Source organism: Postia placenta, assembly GCF_002117355.1.
Source record: "Postia placenta MAD-698-R-SB12 unplaced genomic scaffold POSPLAscaffold_6, whole genome shotgun sequence".
Lineage (NCBI taxonomy): Eukaryota > Fungi > Basidiomycota > Agaricomycetes > Polyporales > Adustoporiaceae > Rhodonia > Rhodonia placenta.
Window position 1 is genome coordinate 1,718,137 of NW_020169837.1, and position 24,814 is coordinate 1,742,950.

Here is a 24,814-nt window from a genome sequence, read left to right on the forward strand (position 1 = left end):
CTATGTTCACACGCCTTGAGGTTCTTGTGGTCACATGCGTTAAGTTCCCATTCACATGATCTATGCACAAAAACGCAATCTGCCTACTTCGACATTTTAGAGTTCACTATGTCGAGTTTTATAGCCTCAAATCAAAACATACATGAAAGTCGCACCAATAAGCGTTATGCAATACAAATACTGATTCTTTTCAAGATATACCACCTAGTTCTAACCTAGCCCTAACCTAACCTCGAACTAACCTAACTTAACCGAACCTAAACTAACTTCACCGGACCTAAAAAAGGGCCCCGGTTTGGGAATGGTAGCTGCGGTCAGTGGATGTATCACCAATTTACGGTGGCCAGCTGCGGATGATATATCATCCTGCCAGGTACTGGTGGGACTATAAGTGATGACATCACGAAACAGATAAGTAGCACCAGTGAAAAAGGCGCGATAGTAACTTTGCCGCGCGTGAATGACAGTGGAGCGCCTCTCCTGTTATGTGTTACAAAGATGAAACCTTCTTAGATCGGACCGCTGAGGGCAGCAGAAGCCGTAACAATCACTTTGATAGGCAATTTTAACAAGAAGCTTATCCGTGAAGTTCCAGCGCGCATCTAGTACGTAGACCGGGGTACGTCTTTGGCATTCCGAGGATCTTCCGAGACGCATGCGACGCCGCACTCAGGATGCACGATATTCAGAACGCTCCAGTCAAGTAGATACTCATCTATTGGATACAGGTTCTGTTGGCGCCAGTAAAGGAGCATGCAGAGCATTAATTGAGAGTGAATCAATGTAATTGCGGCCATGCAATATGCTATAGAGGATATAGATAGTGAGCGGCTCCTAGTTATTCCCAATATCCCGATGAATTTCATGGCTCTCGTTTTCAACAACTCACTAGCTGGTTCCTTGATTACCTTGCTTCGACCGCGTCTTTCTGCTCTAAGACTGCCTCATGCTGAATGGTGGTCAGTGTTCGGTCTCGCTGAAGCCTGATGATTGCCCGCGCAGTCGCGGACTCTGAATATCTGGGGACTGCCGGAGATCATGAGAGACGACAGACAAAGTACTCACCACATGAAGACTCTATGGCGATGCATCCCATGTGTAGTCCGCGTGTCCATTTGGCGGTAGTGGTATAAGTAGAACTGGACGCCCGACCACCCCGGCTATCACACAAGCCATTGACCATGCCCCCTCCGGCTCATCGAGCCCTCCAGATATTTGACGTTATCCACGAAATCCTGCTACATTACCAGCCAAGTAGTGACCACAGACAAGATCTGGCTCGGATTGCCCGCGTCAATAGGATATTCTCGCAAATCGCTCTTGATCTGCTGTGGCAGGAATTGGACGACATCGCGTACGCATTTAAGCTTTTTTCGGCATTCAAAGGCCTTCCAGTCCAGGAACATGAGCATAAAGCCCGTCGTGATTCAGACCGAGATATAGAAGGTGGCGACGAACCTGCTTACTACGTGAGTGGACCGTTGTCGCCGTTTGCATCGCATGCATCGCCGTCTCTAACCTGTACCACCAAACTCAAATAGGACCTCGGCAGCGACATATCTCCTGATGAGTGGACACTCTTCCGACGGTATGCACGACGCGTCCGGAAGCTACGTCTGGATTTTGGTGCCTCTCCCACGTCTGGAACTGAGGTCCTCGCCCGCTTGACGAGCCTGAATTCCCGCAGCGCCCCCTTGTTTCCTGGGTTGCGTTCTGTGGAGTGGGTGCGCAGCTCGCTCTCCGATACAAGTCTCGAGCACCTTGTGTGTTCCTCTCTTCGCAAAATCAACTTTATCGCATCCAATGAGATGCAGGCTTCTCTGTTTGGTCAATATCCAAGGGACGACAGTCTCAAATCGCTTCTGCATACCGTATTCTCCGTCGCATCGCCACAGGTCATCCGTTTCCACTATGGTCTTCATTCGTCTTCTCTTGTGCCTTCTTTATGGACGCAGAATCTGACTTACATCAAGTTGGAATGCGATCCTCTGGATATAGAACTCTTCACCGTGCTCCAGAGTCTCGAAAATTTGAAGACCCTGGTGCTTATAACGGGTTCAGTGGGTCCGAGAGATGATGAACTGGTCCTACCAACCGGCTTCAAGTTTCTCAAGAACCTCGCCGTAACTGCACACCCTAGCGTCGTACTACGTCTGTTTGCCAGCATCGGGTCTCCGAGCCTAGAGTGGCTCTCCATCGAGGGCTACGACGGTGTCACGAGGGGCACCATGCTCGAGTGGCACAAATGCCTTTCTGCCATCTCAGCCAAGTCTGCGGCGTCGCTTAAGCAATTTTTCCTCAACATAGCGATGGATGATCCGCCAGAGCTGGAATGCTCATCATTTGCAGCCTTTTCCCGGCCGCTGTTGTCGGCTCACGGACTGAACACCCTCGAGATTGAGATATTGGGTTGCGGCCGCATGCATTGGGAAGAACAGGACTTGTTGGAGTTCGCTACTGGCTGTCCCAGCCTGACTTCCTTTACCTTCCGATTCGGCGAGGACACCCGCGACCCCGATGCTCCCGCTGTGCTGGAACCTCGCGTCATAGAGGAGTTTGTGCGACTTTGCCCCAACCTGCATACGCTGATCCTTCCCAAAGTGAACATGCGACACGCGTACCAACCCTACACTACGCCCATCAAAGCGCCATTGCTGGAGATCCTAGAGTTCGGCTATCGGAGGAACACGTTAGTGCAAAATCCCCTGGCGTTGATGTATTACCTCGTTTGTCTTGCGCCGAAATTAAACATCGGGCACTATTTTGTGCCCTTAAAGCACGAATCAGACCTCAACGAGGATAATGGCAACATTACTCCAGCACCCGAAGTTGACCCTGAACATGTTGATGATGGCCTTGCGTCGGCATCAGAGAATGGCTCGGGACGCGATGAAGACGCAGCTTCTGCGTCGGAGACTACTTCGGATTTTGAAGACGCTGCTATTGCGTCAGAAGCCGGCCCCGATATCGAGGACGAGACAGGCTATGCTGGCGATGTCGATTCAGATACTACAGATGAGAACGACAACCGCTCTGCCGACACTTCTGAATTCACAGATGACATGTCAACTGACTTCGATGGCGAGGACGAACCGCGAGTTTCACCTACGCATAGAATCGATCTCCTGGCGAGTGTAACACGCGGCGACAGCTCTCTTTCTGCGTCAGATGAGGACGAGGCCAGCGGTGTGAATGAGACAGGTCTTACAGGAACAGTCTCAGGCAGAGCCGAGTCCATGTTTGAAGACCCACCTGAATCTGACCTTGAGGACGAAACGCGGTCTCTACCTCTGGAGGAAACTCGATTCTTGCCTTCGGATGACCCTTGTTATATGGTAGGATTCCCCAAGCTGGGATCCGGGTACTACGCGTGGCCTCCGGAAACTCGATACGTATCCTACTCTCGTGGCGACTTTGCCGGTAAGTATGAGTGCAACGCTCGGTCTCCGACGGGTGAGATTCCCAGCGGGTCAGAGGACGTTATCTGCGACACAGTCAATCCTGAGAGCAACGCAGGAACACTGGACGACACACCTTGTCCGCCTCACGATGACAAGCCTGAGTCTAACCATTGTGGCCAACATGATTCCGGAAAAGATGATACGGACCAACATGATTCGGGAAAAGAGGGTAATAGTTGCGTGTCAGAAGAACAGTCCGGTCCCAGAAACACGATTCATGGCCGATATGTTGATGACACACTCACTCTCAACGTTGCAGACGAACCCGGTGGCGGGGACGAAGCGCTCTTTTCGGTGAGCGCAGGCCATTTGAATGATACCGACGGACATGCCAACGTCCATACGCAATCTTTGGCAAACACATCTGGCTTGGACGTCGAAGACATCCGTGCACTGCAGAACCCGCTATAATGTAGTTCTGTGTCCCAGAATGAAACCAGTGATGGCGCAGTCACCAAGCCTTCGGTTCGTGTTATGTTACAGTCCCTACTAGCCCGGTTCATAGAAGCAGACGAGTCTAAGGTCCTTACATGGTATGGCGTCGTACTTGTATTGCTCGAGGCGCAGAAGAGCGAACGTTCCAAGAAGTAGAGATCATGTGTGTGTGCTTACCAGATTTGGTCGAATAAAGTCCAGTCATATCGAACACTGACATGCCCGTCGTACACTGTAATATCATCCAAGTCCTATGCTGAGGCTACTCAACGATGCAAACCTATGATTGTGTCGGCACTGGAGCGCACATTATAACCAGTGGCGCGGTTTTACCATGACCAGATTGTAATGTGGATTGGAGCAACGTGTAATTGTAACTCCGCTGGTTACCTTGTTACAAAAGTGTTATTGTAGTCTCAGCCAAGCTGTCGCTCCCGATACCAATGTTAGATCGAGGCTGCGCAGTGGCCTGACCCGCTCACACACCTTCCTTCCTTCTCTCTTCTCCACAACCTCAAGACATCTTTCACTCGTTAACTGACTAGGCGACCGCACAATCATCAATCATGTCCACCATGCAGCACTTTGGCAAAGGTGTGATGCGTGTGGCCAAGAATTACACCAAAGGCTATTCGGATGTACAAGCGAAAGTACGCGACGCAACGTCCAACGATCCATGGGGGCCATCGGGCACGCAGATGAACGAGATCGCACAGCTGACATACAACCAGTGCGCTCTTACTGTCATCTCTGGGTATCATCGCGCACTGACGGTTTGAGCCGGGTAGGACCGACTTCATTGAGATCATGGAGATGTTGGATAAACGTCTCAACGATAAAGGCAAGAATTGGCGGCATGTATTCAAGGTGATTGGTTTGCTATGTCGTGCAACGGCCACATCTAACCGCCACCTAGTCTCTCACCGTCCTCGACTACCTCTTGCATGCCGGTTCAGAGAACGTCGTCTTGTATTTCCGGGACAATATCTACGTCGTCAAGACTCTGAAGGAGTTCCAATACATCGACGAAGAGGGCAAGGATCAGGGTGCGAATGTGCGTCAAAAGGCCAAAGACATCACCAATCTCCTTCAGGACGAATCGCGGCTGCGACAAGAACGCCGCTCGCGCGCACACATGCGCGATCGCATGGTACGCGGAAGGGGGCTTGATGGCGAGGAGGTGGAGGATGAGAACTCGCAGAGACGTTCACGCAGTCTCCCGCCACGGCAACCTGCCCGGGGTGAAACAGATGCAGATTTGCAGAAGGCGATCGAGGAAAGCAAGAGATCACTTGCTGAAGAGCAAGCCCGGGAGCGTCTCACAGCGGAAGAACGCGATCTCCAGCAAGCAATCCGACTCAGTGAGGAGGAGGAAGCGAACCGTGCCAGAGCGATCGCAGAATCAAATCAGTCCTCACTCTTTGACGATCAGAGCCGACAGTGCGTGCATTCCAGAACGCTGTAACTCCGGTGACCTGACTGACTTTGCATTACCCCCTCGTGCAGGACGAACGGTTCAAATCCTTTCCCTCTAGTTGACACCTCTGCGAACTTGCAACCGCAGTTCACAATACAGCCACAGATGACATCGTTCAACCCATATCAGCAGCAGATGCAGCAGGAGGCTATGCAAGCAGAATACCTACGGCAGCAGCAGGAATGGGCACAGCAGCAACAACAGCTGCAGGCTCAGCAAGCCGCACAGTTGCAAGCTGCACAACAGGAAGAATGGGTTCGGCAGCAGCAGTTCCTTGCTATGCAACAGCAGCAACAACAACAGCAGCAGCAACAGCAGCAGATGCTTATGGCGCAACCCACAGGCTTTGGGTGAGGACTGACACTTGACTAGGCGCTGGCTACGAAACTCACACATGTCCAGGTCAAACAATCCGTTTGCGCCTTCTCCATCGCTATCGACTACGTCATTACCGTCATTCTCTCAGCATCTCAGTGCGTCGCCGGGGCCACAGACCGCGCCTGTATTCAACCTCCAAGGAACGTACGCGAGCGCCAACAGTAGTCCCAGCCCATACGCAAACGCAAACAACGCCAGCCCCGCACCATCGTCATCGCCACCTGCGCAGGCATCTCCGTCCCGGCAGGGCACGCTGCAGGTGAAGACACGTGCCGACGAACAGCACGCACATCTGGCAAACCTGTTCGCCAATCGGGACGACGGCGTCGACACGTTCGGCAATTTCGGGCAGCTCAGGTACGCGTCTCGGTACGGCTGTCTTCGGCTCGATCTGACGCACTGTACAGGTACGGGCAACATGCCAATCGCCTGGTTGGCCAGCCTACGGGACAGCCCCAGTCAAGTCACAATCCGTTCGCCCAGCAGCAGCCTCAGCAAAGTGCAGAGCAACCGTTCTTCTCCATATGACATCGGATGTCTCTTGTTTATCTGCCAAGCTCCTTGTTCTTCCCTTCTCGCTTAGTCTAGGTCTCCGGCTTTCGTGCGTCCTAATTTTCCTTGATTGGCTGTCCTGATGTTCCCATGCGTACCCCTTGAGTTGGACTCGTCACAACGGGTTTGCCGGCACATGTTTGTGTCTCGGCTGCTGATCACTCGACTGGTGGAGACAACGGATGGGTATGGATGGGGGCCTTGAAGTACTCGGACATTATCATAAGTAGTTGTACGTTGTCTGTTTGCAATTTTTTTGAATACCCTGTGATGAATATCTTGAGCTGAGAACTTGTGCCTCGGTACTTATACTGATTTGAAGGAAGACGCCTCCGGGCTTTCTTGCAGGCGTCAACCTGACTGTCCAGTCCAAACAGTGATTCATGCATGATACAGACAAATCTATATGGCTTGTCAACCTCAATGATGTCCCGTGTATGCAGATCACATAGCCATACTACCCTCCAAACCCAAAAGTAATAAGTTAATAATTTATGATAAGAGTGCTGCTCTATTCCTGTTTGCCGAAACGCACCCAAAGACCCCCCTGGTATCGCATGTGGCGGTCAGCTGTGTTTTAGCAGGAGAAGCAGACGGAAGGCTATGCGCACTTTTACGTAGGCGGTAAGAGCCGAATTAAGCCACAATCTCTCGTAAGTCTCGCGTCCCTTGCCGTGCTTCCATTCTGGCGGCGGCAGCGAGCCCTCTGGCTGCGCCTCGGGTGCCAGCGTGAACGTGTCAAACTGCTGCAGCAGGCGTGTGAGGAAGAACGACGCCTCGTTGAGCGCGTAATTCTGCCCTATGCACTGCACAGCCAGATACGTCAACTCCAACACTCCACAACACAAGGGCCACAGGAATATACTCACGATGCGCGGGCCAGCGCTGAATGGCGTAAAGATCATCGGGTTGCTGGTGAATATTTTGAGCCGGTCATCGAGCCAGCGGTCGGGGTCGAATACGTCCGCGTCAGCACCCCACAGCGCTGGGTTGCGCTGCGTAAGGATGGGCAGGTAGATGACCTGGGTCGAAGGGGGCACATAGAGCGGCTCGGGGCGCTCTGGGTATGTTCCATCGGACTGCGGGAAGAGACACGGCTCTGGGCGGCTCTCGCGACCATTGGTGGGCACAGGCGGGAAGACGCGGAGGGTCTCGTTGATGACGGCACGCACTGGAAGGAGTGGCAGGAGGGTGTCAGTAGGCGGGTCGGTACGGGTTGGGGAAGAGGGCGGACGCACTGTAATTCATGTTCTTGATCGTCTCAAACGTTGGTGCGCCATCCACGCCGCAGTGCTGCAGGACCTCAGCGCGGAGCCTCTTCGCGACGTCAGGATGCAAGGCGAGCAAATAGGTCACAAATGTAAGGAGCATAGATGTCTATACGATAAGTCAGACATGGATCTGGGATACACTACGAGTAGCATTTACGGTGTCTCTTGAGGCCAAAAGAATGTTGAGGAGTTGGTCTTGGATCACCTTGCGGTCTGAACGCCGTAATGTTAGCAGAAGTAACGGTCATCTGGCCAGGCAACTGACCTTCAGTGTTGTCGGCAAGGTATTCGAGGAAGACGCTCTGATCCAACGAATTTTGCACACCCGCCTTGCGCATGTTTGACTTGTTCTCCAACACACGCTCCACAAGCGGATCAACCCACTGTTGGATGATCTTCATGTCCACCTCATGGGGATCGCGCTGCAATAGTTCATATGCAGGCCAGAAGTATCCCCTTCGTGACCGACGCATTACAGTAACCTGCGCATTCTCGAATGCTTGCGCGAACGACCCAAACTCATCTGCCGTCGCGGAGCCCTTCGGGCCAATGAGCGCAGTGCCGGGCAAGGGGAGCTGCCAGGAGAGCGTGTCGACATTTTTGCCGAACAGGAACTCTGACGCGGCATCGAGAGCGAAGCGCGAATAGATGTCCTGCACATCTATCGGACGATTCTGCGCAGCGAGGGAGGCCATGAGCGAGAGTGTGCTCTGGGTGTAGCGATCGAAGAGCTCGAAGTCGGCGATGCGGTCGCGTGCAAAAAATGGGCGCGCAAGAGCGCGGTGCTAGGCGGGAGTCAGCGTCATAATTTCTCGGCGTAGCTAATTTAGCCGACTGACCGCCTTCCATTCCTACACAGGTAATGATTTAGTGTCAGATTCCAGGCCATGTAGCGAGTCACTTACATCGCCATCGCGGTTAAAGATTCCCTTGCCTAGGAAGGCTTCCCTAAACTGAGATATAGAGCAGACGGTGGAGATCACCATAAAATCAACGCACATGCGCTCTTTTTGCCTGGCACCTCTCCAAAACTTATTGAACCCTGTGGCAAGTATGAATTGCACATGTTTCTCATCCATGGTCATGACCTGGTAAGCAGGCAGGGACGTTAGACCAGTTTATTGATTTAAGTTAATGGAAGCATGATTTGGAAAAGATAATGACTAAGAGCAATGACTCACTACATCCTGCCACAATAGCCTGAGGTTGAGGGTGGTCGTTTGGTATTCCTCGAATAGGCTTAGGTGGAAAGAACCAAGATACGTCGTCTGAGTGGACTTGAGTAACTTCAAATAGATATCTAAATTCCCCGGCCATTTGCCGACGACCTGGGGAATACGTCGTGCCCCCAGACGGTGGGCTTCCTGGTCTTGCTGCCAATCCCGATACGCGAGTCGCGCATAGGCGCACAAGGCTATACAGATGGGGTATGCTGGTATGGTGAGAAAGCCCAAAGAAATATCTGCTGTCCGCAGAATAAAACACAGTAGGATTGAGGGTGCGACGAAGATGCGTGCAAAGTCATTGAGGAGTCGTAAACGATAGTAGCTGTCTGGGTGCATGGCGGCTAGGTCAGACAGAGGCAGGTGGGTAAAACACGATAGTGCTCACGGGTATCAGGAAGTGATATATATGCGAGGGACCCTGCCATGGGCGACATTCATGAATAATGCAGACGCTGAATGATGATGCGCGTGGATACACACGGAGTGTCGGTATTGGAGTTTCAAACCCCTCTGGGCAGGGCTGTATCGGAGGCGATCAACCCCCGACCAAATGATCGGGGCCGCCCGATCCGTCAGTTAACTTACCTTTGCTACGTAATTGTATTACTCTTTTCAAGCTTGAAGTATCAAACCGTTGCCATATTTGTGCTTGAGAATCGTTCCCGTTGCGAGCATTCCTGGTGCATTTTGTCAACCTCCCAGATTTTGGTAGCGGATCTGAGCTGCTGATGTGATCGAGCAGCAAGACGATCTTACCGGAATCAGCTCGCAACTGATAGTGCACCTCGGATGGCGCGATGATGTCCGCATTCGGGGGTGCAAAAATGGTGAGTGTGCGTGGGACGCAGACTGACAGCTTCGCCGTGCGCCGCGCCTTGTGGGAGCTGGAAGGAACTTGCAACTATGTAAAGTGTGCATGCTCGTCGCCCGGTTCTGCTGGGCATCGGATGCGAGGCACAAGCGTGGGCCGGAGTCGCCACTTCACACTATACCGAGGTCGGTGACATGTGCATCGACGGGTATGTTTCCGCCACGCACGGAACAAGTCGTGTGCGCTGACATAGCGCGCGGCGAGGAAGGACAGCCGTCGGACTACAACAAACTTCGATAACGAGACATTTAGCTTATTGGTGACTTGTGTGCCGCCAGTGCGATCGCCAAGTCTGCCTGTCACGGAGGGTAGAGCCACACATCCAATTTCCAAGGAGATTTGCCTCTACCGTGTGCTTCTTGCACGACGACGTCGACCATTGGTCGGTGTCCTCGTGCCTGGTCAGCAAAAAGACGATGGGCGGTCAGTCCGACAGCATTGAAATTCTGGGAAGGATCACGCTTGCCTAATAGACGCAGCTTGTCAGGTCATTTCTCGTAATGAACGGGTTCCAATGCATACATTGGGGCGGCTGACCTGATGACACAGTACATAAAACAGTCATGCACTTGCTGTAGCATTGCACACATTGTCAGCCGTGTTCTTGGCGAGACCAAGATCCACTCACAGTACACTGCGTAACCTACTCTGGACATCGCTGCAGCGTCGCCTCCGTTGCCGGCTAGGCGCCTCTCCGATGCCGTAACTTTTTCCCCTTCAGCGCACAATTGCTCGGGAAAACTTACCAAACAATAGCTAAATGCCCATCTTGTTTGGCGCAGCAAAACGATATTGAGTCCGAGCTGGACTTCTCTTAGTAATTCATTTCGCTGCGCTAGTCTCGCGCGACACGCAGGTTTGAACAAGGAGATTGGAATTTGCGATGAAAACAGGTTGCGCATACATTCCGCTTTAACGGGAATATATGCTCCCGGGGAATAGAGACAGTGAGAGACAGACAAATAAAGAGGACTTTGGGGAGCGCGCCACAATGAACACGTTCTTAATTCAAGCTCCGCCCGAAAGGGCGATACCCTAGACCGTGAAGTCGTGTTCCCTTTTTGACCCCATCCCTCGCGGTTCATCACCTCCCGTCCACCTCCAGCTCATCTCTGATTCTTCATGTACGTGTTTGACGACCTGCACGGCGTATGACGACCCCGCGCGCCCTATGCGACGCGCGGTGCGGCGTGCGACGCGTGGTCTTGACGTGTCTCGATTTTGCTGAGTTGTCGAACTGTGCGCTGACTATAGTTTTCCAGCATGCGTGAAATTGTCCACCTCCAGACCGGCCAGGTAAGCAGAGCGCGCTGTGTCTCTCTGCACGAGTCTTACGCATGGTATCTCGTAGTGCGGTAACCAGATCGGTATGTACCGCGCATCTGCCAGCTGCATCCGCGATGTTTGACGCCGATCTGCTCCAGGTGCCAAGTTCTGGGAGGTTGTCTCAGATGAGCACGGTATTGAGGCGGACGGCCAGTACAAGGGCACCAACGATCAGCAGCTCGAGCGGATCAACGTCTACTACAACGAGGTCGGCGCGAACAAGTACGTGCCTCGCGCGGTGCTCATCGATCTCGAGCCCGGCACGATGGATTCCGTCCGCTCTGGCCCGCTCGGCAGCCTCTTCCGCCCGGACAACTTCGTCTTTGGCCAGAGCGGTGCGGGCAACAACTGGGCCAAGGGCCGTAAGTCGACGCGCCGCCCGGATCGTGTTGTGCGTGTATGCTGACGTACATACACTCTAGATTACACAGAGGGTGCCGAGCTGGTTGACTCAGTTCTTGATGTCGTTCGTAAGGAGGCTGAGGGTACCGATGCGCTGCAAGGTTAGTGTTGACTTGGTGTTCGAAGCCACGATGTGACGCGTCACGCTTGATGTGACTGTGACTCAACCGTTATCTTTAGGTTTCCAGATTACGCATTCACTTGGTGGTGGTACTGGTGCGGGTATGGGTACGCTCCTCATCTCGAAAATCCGAGAGGAGTATCCCGATCGCATGATGGCAACGTACTCTGTTGTCCCGAGTCCGAAGGTGTCGGACACCGTCGTTGAGGTTTGTGCAAAGTGCAATCACATCGAACATTCAGGCTAACCATCTTCTGTTTAGCCTTACAACGCGACGCTCTCCGTTCACCAGCTCGTTGAGAACTCTGACGAGACATTCTGCATTGACAACGAGGCGCTCTACGACATCTGCTTCCGTACGCTCAAGCTGTCGACACCAACATACGGTGATCTGAACCACCTCGTGTCCATTGTGATGTCCGGTATCACAACGTGTCTGCGTTTCCCTGGTCAGCTCAACTCCGACCTCCGTAAGCTGGCTGTCAACATGGGTATGTTCCCTGTCTATCATGGGTTGAGAATGTATCATGACGCATTATCTAGTTCCCTTCCCGCGTCTGCACTTCTTCATGACTGGTTTTGCGCCATTGACTGCGCGGGGAAGCCAGCAGTACCGTGCTGTCACTGTCCCCGAGTTGACACAGCAGATGTTCGACGCGAAGAACATGATGGCGGCGTCTGACCCCCGTCATGGTCGTTACCTCACTGTAGGCCGCTGTGATCTCGTCTGTCTTACTTGTTACTGATCAATATAATACAGGTTGCTGCTGTGTTCCGTGGCAAGGTGTCCATGAAGGAGGTTGAGGAGCAGATGCAGAATGTCCAGACCAGGAACTCTGCCTACTTCGTCGAGTGGATTCCCAACAATGTGCTCACCGCGCAGTGTGACATTGCCCCTCGCGGTCTCAAGATGGCCGTCACATTCCTGGGCAACTCGACAGCGATCCAGGAGCTGTTCAAGCGTGTCAGTGACCAGTTCACAGCCATGTTCAAGAGGAAGGCCTTTTTGCATTGGTACACCCAGGAGGGTATGGACGAGATGGAGGTGTGTCATTGTGAGGCGTTGGGTGTAGTACCATCAGCTAACGGCGCCACTCCAGTTCACCGAAGCCGAGTCCAACATGCAGGATCTTGTCGCCGAGTACCAGCAGTACCAGGACGCGACGTATGTGACTTTTACCTTATGTCTCAGAGATAGTCACTGATGCATCATCCTTAGTGCCGAAGAGGAGGGCGAGTATGAGGAGGAGGTCCCGGTTGAGGAGGAATAAGCGCGTCTCTCGCTATGCCCTCAGCTTCCTAGTCTCGCTGCTCGCTACTTAGTATTGCCAAAAGCACCATCGTTCGTTCCCTTACGCCATATCCACGTTTTATTGGTCACCTTCATGAGCTTGTTCCATGTGTTTTCTGTTACGTACCCTACCTTCTACCGTGATCCACGCCACGCTGGCATCAAGTTACCCCTAGTCTGCATACCTGTGTCGTTGGTTCCGTTATCGTTCCGTATCATGAATCTGATGTCCCTTCACGGGTTTGCGCATTGTACGGTGGATGGGCTTAGCTTCTCTATTCTGCGTATGTCTTAAGTGCGCAGAGAATATGTCTCAATCGCCTGAAGGAAGGATCTACATGCTAAAACGTGCATATATTTAGTAGCGGCAGTTGATCATGTTGGAAGGAAAACTTTGGGCAAGGTCACGTAAATACGCGGTAACATGATGATCAGTCGACTAGTGTTCATCGTAGTGTTCTTCGCTTCGTTCATCGTGCAGTAGCGCAACAGTGTCTTTGTCTTGATCGAGTGGACCGAGCTCCATAGAGTCTTCGTCGTGGTCCAGCTCTTCGGCAATGATCGCTCCCGTCCTGGTGTCCGTGACGAAGCGGAAGTTGGATAGCTTGCGCATCATGCTCTTGTCGTCATCGTATGGTCTAAGTCGGTCACCGAAACCCGAGTGGAATGCCAGTGCGACAGAGGTCGCAATAGACCCAGGAGGGGCGGTGAGGTGCAGTCGACGTCGATACGGTAGATGGAGGTAGTGTATGATTGCGCCGACTACGCCCACGGTGAGAAGTCCCATGGCGAGAAAATGTGCAGCGAGTGTGCTGCAGCATCAACATTATATCAGCGGCGAAGTCTCAGATTGAGGAGAGAAGTGCATACTCTATCACAAGGCGCTGAACCTGTGCAGTAGCGTATGCAGTTATAGGCTCCTCTTCCTGTATCTGTATGAGGTACACCGATTTTGCGGCGACAGCGAGAAATTGGGTCTGCAAGCTCCAAATATGAGGAATCGTCACACACACCCGCCGTCATGACAAGACTTACATAGATCTGTTGAGTCAGATTCAGGAACCCGTCTTCCGAAGAGAACAAGCTATCCAAAAGCTCTGTGGTCTGTGAGGCAGATCGGTATATGGATCCAGGTAGACCAATTTGAATTGACGTCGCGCGAGCTTTGAGGATTTCACTACTGATGTTGCTAAAAATTACACTGCGCACATATGTCGGTCGGTACTCGCAAACGTTGCTTGACTAGCACGTACCCGTTGTATGCCTTGCCTTCCAGTGAGCCGCTCGTTACGTTGTTCGTTGCAGAGAATGCGCCCAGGTCGACGATCGTATCGATCGACATGGAGCTCACATTGAGCGTGGCTCGAACGTTGCGCAGCGCGATAGAAGGCCTACAGATCACGGCTTTCGCTTCCGGCGTCGACTGTCCCTGGTCGCCCAAACGCACGTTATAGAACCAGAAGAACACAGGGAGCAAGCCAGTGTCTGTCTGGTTGCTCAATCCGCAGGATGTCGCATCGACTTGGCTCACGCCGAATTGTTCGTCGGCGACAGTTGGGGTGAATGCCACGGACCCTGAGCAACCGTCAGCAGCAGTTGCGTTGATGATATAGAGAGGCGTTCCGGTCGGTGTGTCTAGGTTAAGTATGGATGGGTTTTCGCAATTGGGAGACGATAGGACTGCGCTTGTGTTGAATGTTATGTAAGTCGCGCTTGCGGCAGGTGTTCCCTCCGTCTTGGGAGTATTATATCAGTCCGACATGGATTGGTCTACAGGACGATGAGAATATTGAGCGTACCTTGAGATTGGGTACCGCCCAGCCCGCATACACATAAGAGGGGTCTGGGAGATTATTATAAGTGGCCGCATCTACAAACTAGAAAAGCGATATTCAGAAGAGACGACTGAGATTGTCACAGGAAATCACCCTTACACCCGCTGAAGCTGAGAATGCCTCCACGAGACTATTGTTGGAAGAAAGCCCGATTATCTGTGTACTGTACGTCCTGAATGCTGATCGTGAAGTTCATGTCATGTCAGTGATAATAACAGGAAACTAATGATATGGAACAACCTTCTGTATGTGAGCGCATGTCTAAGCTGAACAACGACCCTGCCAGCGGCTGGAATAATGCAGCAATGAACACGGTGTTGATCGAGGCATTCACGAGCCAATGTTTTCGCCTTGCAGAGACGAAAATAGCCTGAAAGCGACTGGAAATCCTATAGGGTCTCAACGTCTCCTGAATCATCGATGCTTACTCACTTCAGAGGCATCTAACACGCCTTATTTCATATTGTGCGGGCGTAAACATCGACCAGGAACAGAACGCACATAATCAAGCAGAACACTGTCTTCTGCTCGCGCGTTGCCATTTGCAAGCATTATGTAAGGCTGAGGAAAGCGTCAACAGCGGCCTATGCGGGGGGACACGGAACTGACCTGTACGTATTGAATGCCCCAATCAGCCGTGGCCCACAATCTTGCAATTGGGAAGATCAGGACGATGGGTACAAAGGACTGTAAGGACATGTATCAGCCATCTTGTAATTATGCTCAACCGACGGTACTGCAAAACGTGGGACGTTTTTGCATGTTGATGTTTCAAGCTGTACCGAAGCAGACCTACAATAAGGAAGGAGGGTGCGATGAAGTCGAAGACGTTGTCTTGACGAACACCAAAGCCTAGGGCTCAGAATATCAGCATTAAATCTTTTCGGAATATGCATAGTAAAGTCTAACCATTGTTCACCGTTGAAAAATGCCAACCGATTTCGATACCAATACCCATTGCTACCATGAGGAAACACAATGTGAAAACAAGCCACGGTCTCAGCCCCCACGGAACCTGTGCTCACGAGGTCTCAGAGTAGTCCTGCACGAGGTTTCAAACTTGCTGCTCACATAGCGGGGTGGTCGTTGCTCGTCTTCTCCTGGAGTAGGGATTAGATGGGTGGAGTTCCAAGACCTACGCACACTCAATCTTGCCGATTTTGTTTTGGTCGCGGGAACAGTGAGCAGCCCCTTGGACATTTTCTCTATGGCAGCTTGTGCCGGCAAACCACGATCTCACGAGCGAGGAGCTGGGAAGTTAGCTTTTGCAACCAAAGGCTGGAGTACACCAAGCGCGACAAGTACACTAAACGTTGGTTGCAAGCGGGCTGTAGCTCACGTCGCAAGAGAAAAACAATGACCTTATCCTTAAACGAGGCCAAGCCCGCATTGCCTCTTGCAGGCTGAAACGATGTGACATACATCAACTTCGGGCGGCAAATGCCGATCACGAACGAGTCTCAATTACCTTGCTATCTGTAGATTCCTCAGTGAATGCAACGGCCGCGAACGACGGGACGACGTAGAGCCAGCCAATCTTATGCATGCATGAACGCATAACGCAGGGCCTCAAATCACACACATAATTTCAGGACGTACACAATAATCCCCGTGATCAAGTAACATATCATGAACTGTGTTCATTAGTACTCACATCCGTGGTAGCCAGTATTCTTTGAGGGAGCCTTCTTCACTGTTCGCTTGCAAGCTGTGAACGTCCCCGTTTGGGAATCCGTGGAGAGCTGGAGGTGGACTAGATTGTTTGCGGTACTTTCGTTGCCATCGTTTGACTACAATAGGCGGTAGCTCGCCGCACTAGACTCAAAACGCCGACATAATAGAGGTTACGATGGAGTCGGGCGGTGCCGTCAGACATAGCTAGCGTCGCTGTGGCATGTGGAGAATGTGTACGATCAATGCAGCGGTAAAACCACGATTTTAAACAACAGCCTCTAAGAAGTCTCGTTGAGGGTGGGAGAGGGTTGATCCATTTTCAACGGAGTGTAGGAGACACGCACTGTATAATAGGACTAACATAAATATTTTTCTACATCCTTTGTGATTGCATGATAAAATCAGGTGTGCGGAACTGCAAATCTTGTGCGACCATGAAGACTTCTCGTTGGTAACGGAAAGCTGTCAGGCGTAAATGGAAAAATTCGTTGTGTCAGCCAGCAGACCAGATCCGAGCACCACAGTATAATGTTTTCCTTTTGTCCACAGGGCAACTCATAAGTCCGCTGTGTCGATAGGTGACCATATATACTATAATCAAGAATACGACTCTATTTTTTACTCCCAAAGTACGGCAGTCGTAAGCCTACTGGGATATCACCTTCTCATTGTGATCAACAGCGCCTTCCTCTGGGTATACAGAAACATCGCCATTAGTGGATGCGGCAGCTGGAGGATCTTGCTCTTGCTCGTCACTCGCGAGCAATCCTTCTTCAAGTGATGGGTCCTCCTCGGGAGGCATCATGCTTCGGTTTCGCTTGTGCATGCCGACCTTGTCTTTCGCCACACCCTTTGTGACCTGCCGTGTGGAGTCAGGATTGCGCGCCACGTCTGTCAACGACGAGAGAACGTACGGCAACGTATATGGCAGATGACATGATAATAACCGTGCCAATGATGGATAGCACGGATGGTGGCGCGTGGAAAAACACAAGGTCGTTGAACGTGGCGAAGATTATCTGTATAAGATCGCATACGTGAGTAGACCATTGCTGTGTCCCCCATACGACAAACCTGAATGTAGGTGCCCATGGTCCCCCGGCCTGCCGTCTCCCGCTGTAGCCCCATGGTCATGAGCATCTACAAAAGCTCAGTACTTCGGTGATCGACTGGACAACGAAGTAGACCACCTGTCCACCGAATCCTAGCAAGCCAATCGCAAATAGCATCCCGATCCAGTCAAGTCTGGTCGGCACAATGAGGTGAGGTCTTACGATCAGCATGCTGCATGGGCATCATTAATATCATCCAACGAGATGTAGCAAAGGAGTGGTCTGGATGTGCGCTTACGCTATTGAAGATGTAACCACACACTGCGTCGAAAATGCCACCACACTGTGCAGGGGGTGTGCGCGCTTGCCAATTGCACGGATAGATGTGTCTGTCAGCCACCTCGTCAGCATTGACCACGCAATGATCGTGCTGTAGGTGTTTTACATGCTCCTGTTGCTCCCAGCACACCGAGCATGGCGGCCCTGAAGACATCGTCAGCTCCAGGGCAGGATATACGAATGAGGTGGGATATACATCACGGCGCGCAACCTGTCAGCAGCGGTAACCGTCGCCACCGCCCTGGCAACAAGAGCATAGTGCCTCGCATCTATCACGATGCTCGGATCGGTCGCAACCCCCGATGGTACGTGACCAAACAGGAACGTGGGACGTGCAATGAGCACCACACCAAGTAGACTGCATACTGCGGCCCCCACTTAAGTCAGGCACTATCTTGACGTGCTGAGGTCGTGCAATGCTCACAACTTGCTACCGCTTGGCTGCGCTTGAACTCCTCCTTCAGGACCAGCGCACCGACGACGGCGGTGCACATGGGTGCCAGAAACTGTAGGACAGTCGCATCTGAAAGTGAGAGATATTGCAGAGAATGGTATGACCCGAAGAGGCCCATGAACCTGAATGTATGCGGTCGAGTTATGGGCCAAAAGATGATGAAGTACCAACTTACCCGCAGACACCTCTGAAAGCCAAAAGCAGACGGACTTCCTTCGGGCCCAGGATCGGGTCAGGGACTTTCGATAGGACCCTGCTATCATTAAGATCAACCGCCATACAATGTGATGGAGTACTTACATGTATGTCACACAGCACGCCCAAGTGATTGCCTGCATATTAATTAGCACCCATGCATTGACGTCATTCGCCTATCGCTGACCATGCGAACACATATGAGCTGTTCGGATATCATGATCAGACCTTCGTGTACCAGCAGTACACCTTGACGCCACGGACCTCGAGTGTCGGCACTGGTGGGTCCAGGCTATTCAGCTTCTTCACGAACAGGCTCATGGTCGCCCCGAACGCCTGAGACGCTGCAATCAAGAGCAGGCCTGTGTTGTTTCGAAATGTTTCTACACATCGAGAAGAAAAGGATTTCCACCTGGTGCGGAAGCGTAAAGACCAGTCGGGGCTCAATTCTGCTGACCTGTGCAGTGAAGGCCCCAGAGATTGGTCTGACAGCACAGCGTCCAGACGAGCAAGGGGGATATCAGAACCGAAGTGCGTCCTATCCGGTGTCGAAGCATCATATGGTTGTCGTGACGGCATTATGTGCTGGTAGTACGTCCTTTCTGCCAGCTCAGCGGTTACAAGAACCTGAGGGTATCTTAGTTGGAGCGTAAGGAAACAGAGTCACAATGACATTACGGCCGAAAAGTCTGAGAGCTCGTGACATACGCGTATCAGTCGTGATAGTCGCGTCTTTAATCTTTTCCTATGTAGCTACCGTACGAGGTAGGGACGGGATCACTGGCCGATGTATACGACGTGTGCATGAGAATAAGACGGCACAACAAACTAACAACGACCCAGGCCCGCTACTTTATTATATGAAAGTCAAAATCAAAGTCGACGCCTCTTCGGCACCCTCCGAAGGTAAGCACGACCACGGCGCTTATTAACCACCACCCTTCAGCTTGCTTGCACCTTTGACAACCTACGCCCAATACTTTGCCTGATACAGTACCTGACGAAATACCTGAGGTGGAAACGTGCTTCGCCTTATTCCCGTGAATAACACTCTTGTCCGGATATTCTCCCCAGAAAAGTCCATTTAACATAACATAACTAACTGGGTGTCATATTCATTATGACTTCTCCTTTCGCCTCGTATCCCGCACCAGAACGCACTTTTATCCAGGCAAGTGTTCCTGGAACTCCATTAGCACGAGGAGGTGCCCCAGCAGCTAGAGGAACAGCCTCCAAGCGCGGACGTAAACCGAAGGCCGCGGGCAGTACGTCCACCGCCAACTCTCCTCGCCCTACTTCCGCCACACCGCTCCCTAGCTCTAGCCAACCCACCGAGCTACAGTGGCACGTGCAGAGTAGCACGAGTCCGAACGCATCTTCAGTGGCGGGAAGCACCATGGGTGGCGCTGCTGAACAAGCCCAGCAGCAGCCAGCGCAATCCGCGTTGGGCTCGGAGACCGGGGGCGTGATCAGCCTCACGGATGTCAGTCCTGGCGGCACTGCGACTGCAGTGGACACGACACTGCCGCGTCCGGTCGGGGTGGGTGCGCCTGGCGAGGAGGACGGCGAGGGTGAGGATGAGATGTTGCCTGCGATGGCCGAGGACGACTACTCTGCACAGGCATCATTCCAGAGTCAATCGAAGGACAACCTGAAGTATGCCATGTACCGTTATTTACTCGCATTTGATAATCTAATCGAATTCTATGTTCCAGAGTCCTCATGGACAATTTCAGTCATGGGCAGTACGACCGATTTGAAGCGTATCGTCGACATGCTCTACCTAAACAGGCTGTTCGCAAGGTTCGAGACCTTCCATTCTGCAGAGGCGTTGATAGTATTTCTTACCCGGGATCAGGTCATTCAACAAACACTCGGACAACAAGTCTCACAGCCTGTCGCTCAAATTGTGGCTGGCTTCGCCAAGGTGTTCGTTGGCGAGATGGTGGAAAAGGGTTCGCATCTCTCTTTGGCCGTTGGCTGGCTTCTCACGGGAAATCTTGTAACAGCGCGAGCGGTGCAGGATCGACGAGGGGAAGCCGGGCCGCTCTCGCCAGACCATCTGCGAGAGGCCTACAGGGCGTATCAGCAAGAAACAGGGCGCGTCGGTGCAGCACGGCCGTTGAGGGGCAAACGGCTGTTTGTGCGGTAAACCAGTTTGTACGACTGGTGAATATGGTGCCAGCTCTCTTAGGTTAGTATATTCCTTATTTCTGCCTGCAGCGCTTTTGCCTGGACCTCCTGATTTTGTTCGAACCCGAGCAGGTCACCTTGCTATTTGTCATATATGTATTCCCATGTGGACAGATTTTACTCTTACCTGTATTAATTTGTTATCCTTGCTGGGTGAGACCTATGATTTGGACGACATAGCAATGCTGTGAAACGTATGTATCCGACCAACGCTACATATGTATTATCAGGGGTACGTGATAATCCTGATCCGTTCGATGTGTTTTCTGACTGTTAATGGCTGCAATGTCGCGTCTGGAACGTCAGCCTTTGTACGAGAAGCACTCGTAACATCATAATATGATCGCACCCTTTCAAAAGAGGCTACTGTCGGTAGGTACTTAATATATACAAAAGCCACCAACTCGTTCAAGTCACCGTGGTAAGCTCTTCTCTTTTTAGCAATGTCTTGAGTGTAAGTATTCCCAATTATTTCCTTGTCACTAGATTATGTAACTCTCCCTTATGCACGTCAGTGGACATACAAATGGTACCCCATAGGTCGCTAAGACATGGTGAAGATATTATGATTTTCTCGTCATGCGAGCTCATACCTGCAGGTAACCGCACCAATGGAAAACAGGAACACTCCAGTCTGATTATCTATAGCTGTACATCAAAGTGTCCTTTTCCGAAAAAAAACATAAAGCACTCTGCGTCGTAATGTGTACTATTCACTGCTCAGCGCTCAGTCTGCGACGCTGCAACACATGATCGCGCCGCGGACTTCGCCAGGACGCTCACCAGACGTGTCGAGCTCCTGCACGTTTTTCATGTTTGGCTGCTATCTCGAACTGCGAAGCTCCTGTCCTTATACCCGTCGACAGATTATATTCTAGCAGCATTGCTCGAGAACTGTACGCCTACCTGTTGACCATCGACAATCACTTTCCACAAGAAGCACTGACTCCGCGATGACCATACTCGCCAATGCTGCACAAGGTGACTACTATCGCTATATTTGCCTGTGCACTATAGGGTGAGGGCTGTATATGGCCAGCTCTATGCCGATGTCTTCCTCAGAGAGTTCCAAGCAGTCCCTTCCTGCTCCTCACGTATGTCCCAACGCGCACGGAATAGTGGCAAGCTCTCAAGGGCAGCATTGCACGGCTGGAATATTGCAATACCGTTCACCTTATCGAATGCTGATACGGACGATAAAAACGGTTGCAACAAGTCTCGATGGGATCGCATATTCGGCTACGGGTCATAAACGACAACTTGAAGGTACGCGTCTTCACTCCGATTTTCACCCCCTACTTGAGAATTATTTTGAGGCATGGCTGGCCGGAGCAACCTCCGCATGGGACTTTTGATTATACACCGGATAGAGTCGCTCCCTTGTGAAAAGGCATACCGCGCTCGAGAACTACAACATGGCGATTGGGCTGATATTCGTTCACCTCGGCGATGTGCGGATGAGCCTCCTTCGGGCAGGTTGATAGCGTAGCATTGCCACATAGCCCTCAATCAGACACGATGACATGGCGAAGTCCTGCATATTCAAACCAACGGATTGCATTGATGCGTTGACAAGCCGACAGGCGTGCATCGGGCCACCTCATGTTTCAAGCACAATTGAGTCTGTCCACCCCATAAATAACGATCACGACATTCTTTCCAATTATGCTGACGCTGATCTTTCTTTCCGTAGCAACGCCCAATTGTCGGCTTATATTACACGCCCGGTGCAGCGCTTGTTGCAAGTAGATACTTGCCCACGATTGCAAATCCTGTGGTGAATCGTAGCGCCCTCCGGTGAATTGAACCAAACATGCGTTTCTGCTACTCGTGGGTGCCTTGGAACTCAAACACTCTACAAGCACCAAATTGTGATAGTCATGCCGGATGTGTATATCTGCCTGTCGCCATGCGACGCGATTGTCACAGGTTTGCTGGCCAATGTTGGAATATCCTACTCGGCGCCCCAGTCGATGGGATAGTATCCGACCCAAAGGCCCAGTGAGGAGCATGGATTCTGTTTTCACATTGAATCTTGTCCCGGTGATTATTTTCAATTCCTTGCGCATTCCGCGAACGTTGCGTAGACCACAAGGCGCGCGTGTAGCCATCTAACCCCACCGAAAGCAAATCGGACAGGATACGCGCTACGGAACAAGTACAATGGTCATCGCGAAGCGCAGTGCACACATGCATGCGCGCTAACCACCTTCCAGGCCGCGACGCTTGGGCGTCGCGCCCGTGGCCATGCGATGCAGTGTGGTTCAGGATTGTTTCACGCGCCTCTGCCAACCCTGCGCCCACAAGGCACAAACATCCCCGTGGTTCCGGTGCAACGGATCGAAGCCGACAGCAGTCTGGCCAGCAGCAGATGGCAGCGGGAATGGAAGCACAATTGTTGGGACTTGGTTGGCCCCACACACTGCTTCCGAGCGCCCTGCGCGCCGCTGCCATATGCATGATCGGCCTATACAGTGGAGGATGTCAAGGTGATCATACCAAGATGCATTCCTAGATGCGTCGTTGCCGTAACGGCGGGAGCAAGATGTATCTTCCTCCCGGAGCTATGATCGAACTGGTATGACTGATCGGCCAAAAGTATGCGATATTGAGAAAGGCTTACATAGAGCGTCTACTGACATAGGGCAATGCATGACACCCACTGCAGACATTTCACGATTATAATCGTACGAACGCGCGTAGGCGGAATGTTTTGCAAGAGAAATGCCAAGCCTGATGACACCAGGCTCCTTGACCGTGTAAAAGGCAAATCAATTCGGGGCTTTGCCGCCAAAAATTGTCAAGGACTTCTCAAAGCCGATCGTTACAGATGTCAAGTTCGTATAGGAGAAACCGTACAGTCCAATAAACAAGACCAACATACAGATTGTCTCCGCTGAAAGTCTTCAAATCGAGCTCGGCTCGAATTCAGAATGCGCGATTCAGAAACGGGCTTCTCTGAGCATCTGAAACCATGGCTGTGCAAGACGCCCCCATATTGGCCTTGAACCTCGCAAAAAAATGCATGTCGAAAGAAGTTTGCTCTGCGGCGTATCTTCTCTCTCATTTTTGTTGCAGCCACGCAGATATGCTGAATATTCTTTAAGATCTGAGCTACCAAAGTCTGATCAAGTCCCGTTGTCCTGGTCTCTGGCTACATAAATACACGACCGCTATGAAGTGATGCGACTAACGCTGCTGGCAACAAATCGTCTTGTCCCTGGCCCAACACTGCAGTACTATGGCATCCCAAGCATGATGTAGGCGCAAGATGTGATCCAAGCATGACCTGTGAGCGATCCCCTGCTGGGAGTCACCCCGCTAACGTAGCATTACTTTCAGTTAAGAGATTCTGAAAGCGTGGTGCGCTACTGCACACGGCTGGCGCTATGTTACAGATAGACCTGACCACTGTTAGCTTCCGTCATCCTCGTGTCCTATCGATGTTTCCAAACTTCGTACGTCGAGACATAACAATCCCAATCTAGCCAGGAGGATCAAGCGGCCCAGTCCATGAAATCCGCCCAAGAAATGTCATCCTGAAGTCGTGCATCCCCACCACGCCTGTCGAGTGACATTGACGCGGTCGAGGCCTCGTCTGCAGGAGCGAGAACCAGTCTGGAGGCATGCTTGTTCCCGGTCTGACTTGCTACGTCATCGCAATTATGGAACTGCAGTCAGCCGTCAGCCCGGCCTGTCTCTTTCTTTCTTTCTTTTGCCCACCCAGCCTCTCAGCGCCGCTTCACCCGACTGAAGTGAAGCTGGTCTCATTCTCGAAGCTGGCTATCGCTTGTGCTCAGCCGGTCGCCTCGATCCCACCGCGGGCCGTGTGTGCGCGCGTATTCCGGCTTTCCGACGGCGTGGTGTACATGTCTAACTGTTTCTCTCATGGACGGCTTCTTGCTGCATCGTGGCCAGCGCTAGGGAATGGTCTAACAACCTTCTATCAGCCTATCTCCGCCCGAGCCCTGGGCGGGCATCTGTCGCAAGCGGGTCTGTTCTCACCCTCACGGTTGCAATCCCGACAGCGAGGCGCACTCGGATCGTTCAGGCATACCAGTGGGCATATCGCATTGCGGGTACCTAAAAAGTGGTACCTGGCTACATAATCTATGATAGCGTTGCGTCAACAATAAGGCAATAAAACATGGAGCGAAGGCGAGGCAAGACAGAAGGGATAGGTGACAGCTGCACGCCATCTTTTACAACACAGGGGAGGACATTACGTCGGAAGGGGGGCATAGTGGAGATGCTCGCTTAA

General features: G+C 52.0%; 7 protein-coding genes across 7 annotated transcripts; 5 read left to right on the forward strand and 2 right to left on the reverse strand.

Moving 5' to 3' along the window:
• Nucleotides 1-1,181: 1,181 nt before the first annotated feature.
• Nucleotides 1,182-4,052, forward strand: POSPLADRAFT_1046343 (hypothetical protein; the record flags this gene model as incomplete). The annotated part of the gene is made up of 3 exons (XM_024479004.1): nt 1,182-1,469; nt 1,542-3,849; nt 3,913-4,052. The coding sequence occupies 3 exons, from the start codon at nt 1,182-1,184 to the stop codon at nt 4,050-4,052; spliced, it is 2,736 nt and encodes a 911-aa protein (XP_024339782.1).
• Nucleotides 4,053-4,337: 285 nt separating this feature from the next.
• POSPLADRAFT_1074315 (hypothetical protein) lies at nt 4,338-6,617 on the forward strand. The gene is made up of 6 exons (XM_024482690.1): nt 4,338-4,626; nt 4,685-4,763; nt 4,813-5,336; nt 5,403-5,723; nt 5,776-6,108; nt 6,159-6,617. The coding sequence occupies exons 1-6, from the start codon at nt 4,463-4,465 to the stop codon at nt 6,277-6,279; spliced, it is 1,542 nt and encodes a 513-aa protein (XP_024339783.1). The 5' UTR covers nt 4,338-4,462; the 3' UTR covers nt 6,280-6,617.
• Nucleotides 6,618-6,683: 66 nt separating this feature from the next.
• POSPLADRAFT_1181064 (hypothetical protein) lies at nt 6,684-9,136 on the reverse strand (the record flags this gene model as incomplete). The annotated part of the gene is made up of 10 exons (XM_024488808.1): nt 6,684-6,851; nt 6,916-7,109; nt 7,173-7,474; nt 7,542-7,680; nt 7,732-7,787; nt 7,840-8,359; nt 8,414-8,425; nt 8,480-8,522; nt 8,574-8,662; nt 8,756-9,136. The coding sequence occupies 10 exons, from the start codon at nt 9,134-9,136 to the stop codon at nt 6,815-6,817; spliced, it is 1,773 nt and encodes a 590-aa protein (XP_024339784.1). The 3' UTR covers nt 6,684-6,814.
• Nucleotides 9,137-10,747: 1,611 nt separating this feature from the next.
• Nucleotides 10,748-13,256, forward strand: POSPLADRAFT_1181067 (hypothetical protein). The gene is made up of 11 exons (XM_024488809.1): nt 10,748-10,795; nt 10,934-10,967; nt 11,023-11,038; nt 11,096-11,359; nt 11,420-11,500; nt 11,580-11,728; nt 11,783-12,011; nt 12,064-12,227; nt 12,281-12,565; nt 12,621-12,685; nt 12,740-13,256. Exons 2-11 carry the CDS (start codon nt 10,935-10,937, stop codon nt 12,789-12,791), a joined length of 1,338 nt encoding a protein of 445 aa, XP_024339785.1. The 5' UTR covers nt 10,748-10,795; nt 10,934; the 3' UTR covers nt 12,792-13,256.
• On the reverse strand, nt 13,251-18,939 carry POSPLADRAFT_1142113 (hypothetical protein; the record flags this gene model as incomplete). The annotated part of the gene is made up of 23 exons (XM_024485385.1): nt 13,251-13,623; nt 13,682-13,788; nt 13,847-14,012; nt 14,065-14,386; nt 14,611-14,654; nt 15,079-15,089; nt 15,148-15,207; nt 15,256-15,333; nt 15,443-15,498; nt 15,986-16,049; nt 16,115-16,183; nt 16,246-16,280; nt 16,301-16,436; nt 16,982-17,179; nt 17,235-17,339; nt 17,395-17,436; nt 17,478-17,604; nt 17,695-17,761; nt 18,136-18,287; nt 18,341-18,418; nt 18,466-18,497; nt 18,589-18,772; nt 18,818-18,939. The coding sequence occupies 23 exons, from the start codon at nt 18,937-18,939 to the stop codon at nt 13,251-13,253; spliced, it is 2,628 nt and encodes an 875-aa protein (XP_024339786.1).
• Nucleotides 18,940-19,480: 541 nt separating this feature from the next.
• POSPLADRAFT_1141042 (hypothetical protein) lies at nt 19,481-20,512 on the forward strand (the record flags this gene model as incomplete). The annotated part of the gene is made up of 2 exons (XM_024485252.1): nt 19,481-19,625; nt 19,743-20,512. 2 exons carry the CDS (start codon nt 19,481-19,483, stop codon nt 20,510-20,512), a joined length of 915 nt encoding a protein of 304 aa, XP_024339787.1.
• Nucleotides 20,513-24,218: 3,706 nt separating this feature from the next.
• On the forward strand, nt 24,219-24,662 carry POSPLADRAFT_1033599 (hypothetical protein; the record flags this gene model as incomplete). The annotated part of the gene is made up of 1 exon (XM_024476946.1): nt 24,219-24,662. One exon carries the CDS (start codon nt 24,219-24,221, stop codon nt 24,660-24,662), a length of 444 nt encoding a protein of 147 aa, XP_024339788.1.
• Nucleotides 24,663-24,814: the final 152 nt, after the last annotated feature.

Excerpts from the sequence above, each read along its gene's own strand:
- POSPLADRAFT_1181067 (XM_024488809.1), top strand. The coding sequence starts at position 10,935 with ATGCGTGAAATTGTCCACCTCCAGACCGGCCAG. Across the intron at positions 11,360-11,419 it reads CAACAACTGGGCCAAGGGCC|ATTACACAGAGGGTGCCGAG; the intron begins GTAAGTCGACGC and ends CATACACTCTAG. Across the intron at positions 12,686-12,739 it reads CAGCAGTACCAGGACGCGAC|TGCCGAAGAGGAGGGCGAGT; the intron begins GTATGTGACTTT and ends CATCATCCTTAG.
- POSPLADRAFT_1074315 (XM_024482690.1), top strand. The coding sequence starts at position 4,463 with ATGTCCACCATGCAGCACTTTGGCAAAGGTGTGATGCGTGTGGCCAAG. Across the intron at positions 5,337-5,402 it reads TTTGACGATCAGAGCCGACA|GACGAACGGTTCAAATCCTT; the intron begins GTGCGTGCATTC and ends CCCCTCGTGCAG. Across the intron at positions 5,724-5,775 it reads GCGCAACCCACAGGCTTTGG|GTCAAACAATCCGTTTGCGC; the intron begins GTGAGGACTGAC and ends ACACATGTCCAG.